Here is a 12,160-nt window from a genome sequence, read left to right as displayed (position 1 = left end):
TGAGGTTCAGATTCGAGCATGAGAGGCTTGAATTTGCCTCGATTTCGCGAGAAACCACAAGCCCAGTTTTGGGCTAACAAGCTCAGGCCATTATTCAGCCACGACTTGGCCTAAAAAGGGTATATTTCTATTCCTTGTTTTGTGATCTCCATTTTGAGATAAATTTCATGTGTTTTGGTAGAGATTTGAGGTTAAACGGAGCATAAGCTGCAGCAGTGCAACATGCGGCTACGGATGAAGAAAGAGACGCAAGTTGGGAGATAAGGGAGAGCTTGAGGGAGAAAAATAGAGATTGGGTGTGGGGGCCCAAAAAATTATTATTTCTATTAAATTAATTGTTAAACAAACATGGGGTCCACAAGATTATTTGTTTTTAATGAAATTTAATTGTTAAATAAATAACAATAATTTATTATTAATTAATTAATTTTTTATTTCATTTGGCGAATGAGTGGGCTCCAGTCTTGCAACGTCAGCATTTAATAGAAAAGTTGATGGAGGTATGACATTACAACAAAGTTATAAGATGATGTATAACATTGCAATGTTCAAAACATGAAGCATGAGATTATTATGCGACTCATAGTTGAGGTGATTTTGTTTAATTTATTATTTTCTTTTTGTATTTTAAATAATATTTACTTCTCTTTGTTTAAGGTCAACAAATTATTTCACATTTGACATAGGTGGGTAATGAATATTTTATTTCTAATATATGTCAATGGAAACACTTTTTCACTCTAAGTAATAGGGGTGATCACTGGGTAAGTTGGTCAGGTTGGACTTCATCTCTTTGCCCAACCCAATAGGCTAGTTGTCAGTATTATAACCCTTTTTACACAAGAAAATAAGCAAACCAACCCTCCCAAACCATTTTAAGATGGGTTGGGCTGGACGGTTTTCATGGGTTGGATTTATTTATTTATTCTCTTATTCCTAAAATGAGTATGAATGAAAAATAAATAAACAAGTGAATTTGGCGGCGTTGACTCAATCCTAATGTTGATAATTTTAAACCTTCCATTCAAAAAATATTTTGTGATCTCAAAGGCTCAAACAAATTATTCCGAGTTAAATTGCAATTTATTCCTTTCCTTGTACAATTGATATACAGAAAGTAGCATGCATCCACCACCCAATGGTTGATTTGGTAATACTAAAATTAAATTTTATAACCTCAAACAAATTACCTAATTAAATTCCAATTTTATTTCCTTTCCTTTCCCACTACAATTAACGTAAAATTGTGTGCTGGCCCAACCCATTTTCCTAGTTACCAAATCTAGACCCGGCCCGTGTTCAAATTGGAAAAATCTGCTTTTCAAAATTCACTCCGTCCAAAACACTAGGATCCGGTCCGGATTAATTTTGCCGCGACCCGACGAACCCACCACCAATCCGAAGACCTGGGGTGTTGGATTGTTCAGAAACCCATCCATTTTTTGGTGTATTCGAAGATTCTCCGTTATTTTCCCTCGGTTTTGGCGACGCCGGTATGAAATTTCATAACACAATTTTGGATTGCGGAATTATAATTTTCTGTAATGTAATAGGCAACGGCATGCATAAATTTCACATTGTTTAATTTCACATGTGAGATTGCACATTTTTGTACGTAAAAGTGATCATCTACATGAATTTACGCCAATGGGAGGAAGAGGATTGAATCAGGACACAGTGCGTTGAAGAGGAATACCTGAACCACCTGGGCAACTCACGACTTGCATTTGTGCACAATTTTTATTGTTTTGTTCCGTTTTTCCTACCGTGCTGCATTGTAAATATTTCAATGAAATCTGATCCTAGTTAGTTTCAGTGATCAAGATGCGAGCAGAAAATGTCGGGAATCGTCGTCCACATTCGAAGGAGTCGGGCGTTGCTTTCACCGGAAAAGCAATTGCAAAGGAAGGTAATGGCGGTGTTGTCGACATTGGCGAGAGCGAAGCTGCCTACCTTGCTCGAGTTGCACTTGCTGGTCTTCGAACGAATCGAGGTAATACGTTTTCATTTTCATTTTCAGTTCTCAATCCTCATAGTTGTTGGTGTGTTTGTTAAAGTTAATGTTGTCCAAGATTGCAAATCTCAGCGACCAAGTTGGAAGTAGTAGGTAATTAATCGGGCTTTTGGTTCTTGGCGCAGGTAACGTAAAATGTGTTATCCAACGTGATGGAAAGGTTCAATACAAGGAGTCATGAACGGTGTTGAACTTTTGAGAAACTCATCAACTGTGTACCGTATGATAGTCCAGCAACTATGCCCGCCTGGACCATTTGCCGTTTCTTTCAGTCTTCCCGGACCTGTTGACCCCCGTCTCTTTTCTCCTCATTTCCGGCATGATGGACTCCTCGAGATCGTTGTTCTCAAATCGAGCAAATTAAGCAAAAAGTGAAAAATCAAAGCACATCCAAAGCTAGTGTAATTGAGTTGAACAATGATGACGGAGATGTAACTGGCGATGGTCCGATGGAGAACAGGAGTGATACAATTCCAATGGTGTTTCAGCCCTTCGATCTAGGGTTTGTCTTTTAATTTGCTACTGTAACTTAAATCGTCAAGGGTGGTTGAGGATTTAAGCTTTGAGAATGTTTTCCTGCAGAAGGATTTTCGTATTGTGAAATAAAGAACGCGTGTGAAGCCTTCAGAGTGATTCAAAATTATCTTTAATCTTGTTTCAGTTTTTTAACTTTCTTTGCTTCCGTTAGCATAAATTCTTCCCATAAGGTGTTGGCCAGTCTCTGATGAAGCTTGAGCACCTGCATTTAAAGCTCTGCATTGTGGCATTTGTACGAGTCTCTTGGTGATACAAGGTAAAGCGATCCTTCAAAATGTCGTTGCGAAAGCAGTGAAACGACACTTGTGGTGGTCGTGGATTGAAATTCAAGCGATGCCATTCGCCAAAGTTTTCCCAAGTAACGTAGATTAAACTTCTAGTTATGATTTAGCATACATATCTCAAGAGGACAAAGATTTGCAATTTAAAGAAGCTGCTCATGTATTATTCAACATATAACACAGTTCCATTGAAACTACGACTGAAAATGAATCCTACTTTTATTTTCGATGAATAATATTCCTCAAACTTCAAAATTATTTTGAAACATTCTCTTGTACATTTGTTTCCCTCAAACGAAAGAGACTATTCGGACACACGTTCGACAAAATGAAGAAAATAAAGGCCAACATCGCCAGCAACACGACATTGAGGAGTATCTTGTCATGTCACTAATCTGTGGAAGCAACATACTACATTATATTCGTCAATATGAAGTGTACCTGATATTGCGCCTTTTTTCCGTCGCTAAAAGAATGCCTTGGTTTGCAATTAAGCTTGTACAGAACTCTCAGGGGTTATCTCAGCAGTTTCCTTCCTCAAAGTTTGTAGCCTTTCCTTGAGTTTTTTACTCTCTTCAAAGTTTGCCTTCCTCTTCACAGCTTTCTGTTGCAGTAATTCCAAAACTATTACCCCAAAATAATTAACAAGACTCTACAACAATTATCAGTTTCTATTTTTGAAATAAAAAGACTCAGATAACTAAGACTTACTTCCTGTCGGAAACAACGGTCGAGCTGTATTTTGAGGTCTGTACATTGACCAAAGAATTTTGCAATAGGATGGTCTACATGACACTTCTGAAACTCCTCGATGATCTACACCCGCACACAAAGAGAAATAAAATAAATATATCAACTTGCTGCTTAATTTCATAACTCGAATATCAAAAACTGAAACTTCCTACACCAGAAACCATCTAAGACCTCAAGATAGGAGTCTTGACGGTATTTTTCGTGTCGAGATAACAACTTTTATGACTTTTCTTGGCAGATTTACGAGAGATGTTTGATCAAAACCATCTTCCCTTAACCTCATAAATTGTAACCCCAAACTGTATCCAGCTATAACAGAACTGGCAAATCCTGATACATAACTCATCTATTTGGTTGCGTATATGTAGTTCCATACGTGTTTATATAATGAATGAATTAGGTTACGCAACTCTTGTCTATAAGTTGTCAATTTTTCTCCATTTGAAATCAAACATTAGCTGGGCTACACACTGGCAAGCCTCCTAATTCGTTTGGAAGTGCTTTAAAAATAATTGAAAACGTTTTTAGAGAAAATATTTTTAGGTTCCAAAAGCAATGTGCTTTATGCAAAAAGGACCAGTTATGTGCTTCTTGTAGAAAGCATTTTTCCAAGATTCACTTGAATTTTTACTATGGATTGATTTCAAAAATATTTTCATCAAAAACGTTTTTAATCATTTTAAAACCACTTCTAAACGAACCCTTAGACTACCCGTTTGAAAATGCTTCTTCAAAAAGCACTTGTGCTTAGAAGCACATCTTCCAAAAAAACACTTCAATTGCTTTTTTTGTTTGTAATTGTATTGGCAATTTGGCACAGAAAGACACAACTAGTTACAGGTTCAGTTTCCCATTAAGTTGAATACAATCTATGAGACGCCAAAGCAATTCAGGCAGTGAATCATGACTCTCAAACTACACAAACAGAGACGATCCGATTCCGAAATCATATAAAAAATTTGATAAAAAATTAAAGAGAAAGAGAAGCAAAGGAAAAGGGATGGAGAACTCACTTGTGCACACATGGGGTGCTTGTGTAGCGTCAATGGAGGATGCATATTTAATCTTTAACACCCAATTGAATCAAAATCTACAGCAACCTGCAGAAACTATAATTTTTCGATATGGAAGACGAAATTTGGGCAAATTGAGGAAATGGGATATTGGATTCCTTGACTTGCGATTTGCTGCTGCGTGTGTCCGTCTCAGGTCCTCCTCCTTCAGGCTTCGCATAAACTAGAGGTTTAAGGTTCGCCACGCTCTGACTACACCGACGGCAGAGAAAAATGCACATCACTTGTGTAAAAATGGGTTAATTGCATTTTACACCAAAACTTTTGGAATCATTTGTAAATTAGGTTTTGAGATTTCAATTTTCGCAAAGTAATACCATTAATTTTCAAATGGCACCAATTAAATCACTCTGTAACGTCTAATTAGAATGTGAAACTTAAAGAGAAGTTAAATTGGTACAATTTTGAAATCACGTTGTGCAATACACGAAAATTGAAATCTCGTAACTCATTTTTACTAATGATGTCTAAACCCTGTGGTGTAAAATGCAATTAACAAAAAAGGGCACAACATAACATAGGTAGGCAGCTTGGTGGTTAATGGGCCTTAAAAGCTGCTTGGGTCTAACTGTAAGCTGGGTTGGGCTGTGTTTTTGAGCTAGAGTTGATTGACCCACTTTGTTCTGTTTTACGCACAGGTTTCCTCTCTCTCTCTCTCTCTCTCTCTCTCTCTCAAAATGAAGAAGATGCAGAGATAAGATGTGGCATCCATTCGAAGTTGCCGAGGTTCGATTTTGATTCCTAGTTTTGTCTTCCAAGATACAAGTGATATTGGGAGTGCGGGATCGAACAAAGAACATCAAATACATTAGTAAATGCTCTAATCGCCTTGAGCTACAATCCTCTTGCATGATTTTAGTTGGCGTGCACCGCAGCATGTTATTGTCAATTCCAAATATCTCCAGGGTGCTCCAGTTGTTGGTAACCAATCCAACCTTGTTTCTTCTGGTGTCCCTATTTCATGAAGACAAGGAACTGCGTTCTATTTTTCTGGTGTTGAGACACTCCGACTCAATCAACTGAGGGAGAAACATCCGTCCATTGCTTCAAAACAACCGTGCCTCTATGTATCCGCATTCTTGTGTCCCGACTGGCAACTAGCAGAAATGTCTTCATCCATCGGCCGTAGGGCATACGAAATGAAGTCCAAAAAACCCAAGTCCTTCTACAACCATCATCACATGGGTACCAAAACAACTACAAAAAGGTCAAGCAACAACTTTATCAGACATACCAGCTTCCAAGCCTCTGGTGCAAATTGCAGCTTCCAAGCCTGTCCGACTTACATTCTTTAGCAAACCTTGACAAGCGTTGCTGTCCATGAGAACCTGGACTATGCTATCTGAATGTATGAATCAAATATTCCTATGCGTAGAACAAATCTCTCTTGTACTTTGCAACGAAACAGGCACTTCTCGTATACGAGATAAGAGAATGGAGACTTGCTCAGTTGCTATATCTAGTCTCTCCCTAGACTTGGCAGATTCTGTTACAAGAGTTGAGACTATATTCTGCAATAACTGTATTTTTTCTGCATGTTCACTTGGAGCACTCTGAAGGAGTTTTGCAGAAGGCATGCTGATCCGGCGCCATCGCACAGGAATATATCTATCGGGTATCTGAAAGCAATTTCCTGTGGAGAGAACTCGAAGTGCATGCCGACAGAGAATTCCAGAGAACTCAAAGTGATGGCAACTGCAACTTATGATGCCTTCCTGAGGAACCCAATACACTTTACGACCTCCATCAGCTTTTGTGTGGTGTCGCACAAGAAAACCATCTTCCATCTGAAAAGATGCGTAGTGGGCAGCCAAAACAAGTTGTTCTTGAAGCTTAGAGAAAGCATGAGGAGTAAGGATTGAGGCCGCATGGGATTCCATAGGCGCTCCTGTTTTAAGGCAAATATTTTGGAGATTCTGTTGCATTGTTTGTTGTTCTCCAGCTTGATCTTTAAAATCCACAGCAACAGCTACCTGCTCGTGCAAATCGAAGTAAACAATTGAGGACAAAAACACAAAAGAAATAAAAAAAACGAGAGATGCCTCATACATCATAAGATATGCCTCATGCATCTTCACAAAGAGACATGACTCCTTAAATGTGCATCCTATAATACATCCACCTAAATGCGCATTAACCAACATGTATATTAGATAAGCTTTGGGCTAACTCTAATTCTCGATTAAGTTTATTTCCTAAATACCAGCAAAATAGGTTTTCCAAAAGTAGACTACTACCTTCCACAAACTTAATGACAGGTACAACTTCGTTCCATCCACCAACACATTCATTTAAGTGTAGAAAATCAACTGTGATAGGTACGTAAACCACACGAGAAATCAGTAGAAGGAGCTATGCTTGTCATTCAAGCATGAAGCAGTCACAGGAAAACATTGTTTACCGTACAGTCAGCACTCAGCAGGTTAACATTCATCAACTTCCACTTTACCCTCATAATTGGAATTGCGTACTATATAGAACCTCCATATAAACTGAAAAATTGCGCATTTAAACAGACTATTTGACAAAACTCAGGTTCCAAATAATTTTTTTTTAAAGTTCTAGCATGTCCGGGGTCAAAGGTAGATAACACATTGACCACAGGAAGAATATTATTGTAGCTCAACACTTCTTCCTCTGTAGTTACAGTTTTTGACTTAATAAAATTGTGTGTGCTTTGATGTTGTTTGACACATGGAAACACACACAAATTTCCATGTTCTGATGTACTACAAAATCTTAGGCAAGGTAGAATTACAAAACCACTTTGAATAAATAGCCTAATACTGAAATATCAATCTTCCTATGTTAATATCATCCTACCTTTACATTTGACCAAGCAAGACACTAAAATGAATCAGAGTATAACCAGACTTTCTAACCAAACAAGAGTTAAGAGTAAATCATAAATGGAATTATTCAAATTTGATTGTAAATTGAGCAACGGGACGCATACTTGTTCAACAAAGTGCGCAAGTCGGGTCTGTGCACTCAAAAATCGTTGGATGAATGCATTAATGAACTTTGACTGTCCAATTGCAGTCATTCCTGCAAAGAAATGGCTTCTCAAGAACGGTAATGCCCATAACGAACGTAGGCCATACAAGTTGACTATGTGCCTGTTAGAGTGAAGCCCAAAAGAATTTACCAAGTCTCTCCATCCTAGCTCAAAATCCTCTATGGACTCCAAATTGTATATGCGATAAAACTCACTCTTCCACTCATTGTAACGTTCACCCAAAACAGCATTGAACCAGGAAGGAAACTTTGCCACTATCATCCATATGCATAGTGCATGCTTAGCAGTTGGCATTTCCATGCTTATTGCTTCTTTCAGAAACACATTTTGGTCGGTTAATATTGTCTGTGGTGCCTTCCCATACATGAAGCTCAGGAATGCCTTCATACAAAAAAGAAAACCAAAGTAAACTTGAGACTGATGAAGTTTTGCAGATGCCAGACATTCATCATGAGTATAAGAAGATTTCAACACATATAAGTTTTAGTTCAAACTGGTTATCAGGAAAAGACTGATATACAGAACACATAAGAGGAGATGATTGTTGGCATTTACTAGGGGGTAAGAAAAGTCCCCAACTTCATTAGTTAAACTGCCATAAATTTGATAAGGACTTGGTCCCTCGCATTATACAATTGTACTACAAAACTGCTTAAAAATGATTCAAATTTAAAGTAGAAAAAAAGTAAAAAAAAAAAATCAGTCCCTTGCTTTAAGTATGAACCACAATCACCTAAGCAACATCTCTTATGGTTGGCCAAAAACTGACTGACCAATCGTTAATATTACACTTTAAGCTTTCTCACCTCCCACCCATCCTTTTGATGCCCTTTATTTCAGAAACTAAGTTTACACTCTCACATGCTTCCCTGGTTTACACTGTCACATGCTTCCATGGCTTTTGTTTGTGTCACAAAAGAGAATCCTAATTCATTTGCTAGACCAAGTTACTTACGGTATCAACAATGTATTAGTCATAGTCCAAATTAAACTTAAGTACCTATCAACGGGTTTGTCCAAGATAACCTTACGGTATCCCTCTGTAAAGTATACAAGTGATGTGACAGATTTTATGAAGATGAAAAATAAACATGGTCACTCTTACCTTTAATGCCCACGAAAACGACCTTAAACTTTCCTCTCGTAGAAGCACACAGCCGAAAAAACAAGGCATACCATAATTATTTATTCCAACCCATATCCCAAGTGGCATGTCAAATGCAGTTAAGCGGTGAGTAGTGTCAAACACCACAGCATCACCGAATGACTCATATGCCTGGACTGATGATGCATATGACCATGCAATATTCTCTAATCTGTGGTTTGAGTCAAGGGTGTACTCAAATTTGAAGTTGGGATCTTTCTCCTTGATACTTCTGCACATTCTTAACAAGTCGATACTCTCCTCTTCTGGATCTAATTTCCTAAATGACTGGAGTAAATTCCTAACATCCTTTTCAGTGAATGGTAAACACCCTGGTTCCACACACTTCTCCAGCTCCATGAGCCTCATCATTTGCTGCACCGAAATTCCTGTCTTGGCAAACATAAGTATCCGGCTCTTATCAGACTCAGAAATAGTTCGGTAAGCAGGAAGAAAACGAACTTGGTTTGGTTCCAAGAGTTCATGATTATGGTGGTTTGCAAAACCCGTGACACGCCATTCCAGTGCTCCTAATTCTGTTGTCTTGCTTATCCGCATGTAAGCTTGACATCCGCATCGGGAGGACTTTCTGTTCCTTTGAGGTTTACTCTCACTGGAGTTTTTGATGGGGGTGTTTCCAGCACGGTGACAGACAAAGTAGCGTCTTGTAATTCCTTTTCCTACCCCAACCTTTCCCTCTGTGCGGTGCCTCCGGATTGAGAATCCACATCTCTTAGCAAATTCACTGTAGTATTCATAAGCTGCATCATGAGTAGAAAATCTTTGTCCAATATATGGAGTTAGATCATTTGTGGTCTCCAATGAAAGCCTGGTCTCATCAGGCGATTCCTCAGTGCTGCTGGTATCATCCAAAGACAACGATCGTTGATCCGAAGCATCATCATAAACCACTAACATTATATTGTCATTCCTAAGTCCTGCGGCTTCAGACATCATATTGTCATTCTTCAGCTTAGTGTAACTCTAACGGTTGCTTATCTGATATGAAAGAAATGGAAGAGTATTAATTACAGAATCAACCCAGTACATGAATATATGATAGGAGGAAAAACTTTTACTAGATAGCCCAAGTTAGCATAATAAACTGAAACTAACAAATATGCGCTTAATACGAAAATAACAACAGAAAATAGATGAAGAAATCTTTAGTTATGGTACTACATAGCCCAACTACACATATAGAGATGATCCAAAACCAAAATCAATATCTTAGCTGAAGATGTCAATGTATCGATTCACATTCGATTAATTTAATAAGTACCAGTTATCATTTGACTAAAAAAATGTTACAACAACAACCAAGCCTATGCCACTGCGCTCAATTTTGCGCCAAGTCTTCGGTTAGCACTAAGTACTTAGACGGAGGCTCAGGACTCAAAATTCCATTGAAGTGATGAGCAATTTTTTGTCTTATACATCTAAAAATATAAATAAAGATGAAGAAAGCAAAGGGGAAGGAGGAGTCACTTGTGCACACATGGGGTGCTTGTGTAACGTTAATGGAGGATACATCTTTTAACCCCAATTGACTCCAAATCTACAGACACCTGCAGAAACTACACCAACCTCTTTTTTTATCCTGACATATTGGTCATATAAATAAATACCCAACTCAAATTTTCGATTGAGAACACGAAATTTGGGGAAATTGACGAAATGGGTTTTGAATCTGGAAGACGATTGCTACAAGAGAAGGAAGACCCAAAAATTGAGAAGCAAATATACGTGTGGATTTCATATAGAAGGAGGATCATAGTCATATAAACACACACACCTACCCTTGGGAAATTGGATTCCTTGACTTGCTATTTGCTACGAATACAGCAGCTGAATCCACACACAAATGACAGGGAACTGCTGTTGCTGTTGCTGCTGCTGCTGCTGCTGCGTGCGTCGGTCTCAGGTCCTCCACGCTTGCCTCCACGGACTACAGAGAAAAACACGGGAAAAAAAGGGGGTAGGCAGCTTGGTGGTCGATGGGCCTCAAAAGCTATTTGGGGCCAGCTGTCAGTTGGGTTGGGTTGTATTTTTGTGGTAGAGTAGCTTGGCCCAATATTATATGGGGTTGCCAAGTGTGACACAATCACAATACGATACATTACAGTTTTACTTTAATAGCGGAGTTGTAAATTTGAGATTTCGTTTAATTTTTTTGCCATTGGTGGTTGTCGCATCCTAAACATACAAAAGGGATGCAAATTCACATTATCAGCGCGAGTATCATATACTAAGTAAGGTTATTGTAGATTTCGATCCCCCAAAAGATAATAGATCGTCGTTAAATTGGTATTACTCCAAATTTGTCTGTGATATGCAAACTATTTACAAATTCATTGTCTTTATTTATTATTAGAAACAATTCTCTTATTAATTAAGGTATGATCGGTGTACAGCAAATCAAGAATTTTAATTTGGGTTGATAGCTTACTTCACTATTATACAATCGAGTCTCTCTTTAAAAAGTCTCCCAATTTCTCTCTCTAAAATTGTCTTTGTGAAAGACTTCCAGCAACTTTGCTGTCAGCCCTAGCCTTTGGGTTGGGTGCCGGAGGCATCCTCCCTTCCTTCCTTCTTTTCTTCTTTTCCTCCCTCTTCTACTTTTCCTCTTGAGTTTTCTCGAGTTCTCTTTCATTTGCACTTTCCTTCTTTTCCTTCCCTTCATCTCCTCTGCTCCTCCCCCTTCCTTACTTCCCTTCTCCTCTTCCTGCATCTTTTCCAGTTTTCTCCCTTCCTTAAGTTTAATCTCAGTTTTCCTTGATCCGAGTCTCAACTATCCAGGGCTTCTTCTCCATTATCCGGCCTTTTCCCCCTACTTTTACTGCTTTCTGTCTTTTATTTCCCTTTCTCCCTCCTTCCTAACTGTGATACTTTATCCCCATCCCACCATGTGCTTGATTGGCAGGCTTTGACCAGAAATTGGATATCATATCCACTTCCTTCCCTCAGTTCCCCTCCCCCAACCGGCATGCCGGATTTCCATCGAGGCCAAGTGTTGGGTATTTTACATAACCCCTTAGCCTCACCTTCTTCCCATATGTTACTTTGTTTGTATATGTTTGCAGGGGTTTGTGAAGGGAACTTGGATTTGATGTGTACTTTCTCAATTTGGAGTTTGACTTTCTTAGAGGATGTGATGTCGGCGGTGATGTGGTCTTTGCTGTTGGAGATTAGGGATTTTTAATGTTTGTTTACTGCTGCCTTCAGGCCTAAGCTTGTGTGGGCCTTCCGTTGTATCTTGGGTTACTGCGCTCATTTCGCTTGGGCCTTTTACTTTGCCTGTAGTTGTTTATCTGGTCCTTTTTGGGCCTTGTACTAATT

At 38.7% G+C, this 12,160-nt stretch overlaps 2 protein-coding genes and 1 pseudogene across 2 annotated transcripts; 1 reads left to right on the top strand and 2 right to left on the bottom strand.

Annotated features, from left to right (window-relative positions):
• The first annotated feature begins 1,378 nt into the window (after window positions 1–1,378).
• Window positions 1,379–2,642, top strand: LOC137740264 (increased DNA methylation 3-like; annotated as a pseudogene).
• A 332-nt stretch (window positions 2,643–2,974) lies between these two features.
• LOC137740265 (uncharacterized) lies at window positions 2,975–4,866 on the bottom strand. Its single transcript, XM_068480113.1, has 3 exons — window positions 4,599–4,866; window positions 3,544–3,648; window positions 2,975–3,436 (listed from the first exon to the last, which is right to left on the bottom strand). The coding sequence occupies exons 1-3, from the start codon at window positions 4,641–4,643 to the stop codon at window positions 3,323–3,325; spliced, it is 264 nt and encodes an 87-aa protein (XP_068336214.1). The 5' UTR covers window positions 4,644–4,866; the 3' UTR covers window positions 2,975–3,322.
• Window positions 4,867–5,348: 482 nt separating this feature from the next.
• Window positions 5,349–10,776, bottom strand: LOC137739495 (protein FAR1-RELATED SEQUENCE 11). The gene is made up of 4 exons (XM_068479082.1): window positions 10,621–10,776; window positions 8,783–9,820; window positions 7,615–8,058; window positions 5,349–6,631 (listed from the first exon to the last, which is right to left on the bottom strand). Exons 2-4 carry the CDS (start codon window positions 9,776–9,778, stop codon window positions 6,014–6,016), a joined length of 2,058 nt encoding a protein of 685 aa, XP_068335183.1. The 5' UTR covers window positions 9,779–9,820; window positions 10,621–10,776; the 3' UTR covers window positions 5,349–6,013.
• Between the last annotated feature and the right edge of the window lie 1,384 nt (window positions 10,777–12,160).

The sequence above is a fragment of the Pyrus communis genome, chromosome 7 (genome assembly GCF_963583255.1).
Source record: "Pyrus communis chromosome 7, drPyrComm1.1, whole genome shotgun sequence".
In the NCBI taxonomy this organism is placed as follows: domain Eukaryota; kingdom Viridiplantae; phylum Streptophyta; class Magnoliopsida; order Rosales; family Rosaceae; genus Pyrus; species Pyrus communis.
This window is presented reverse-complemented; position numbering and strand designations above follow the sequence as displayed.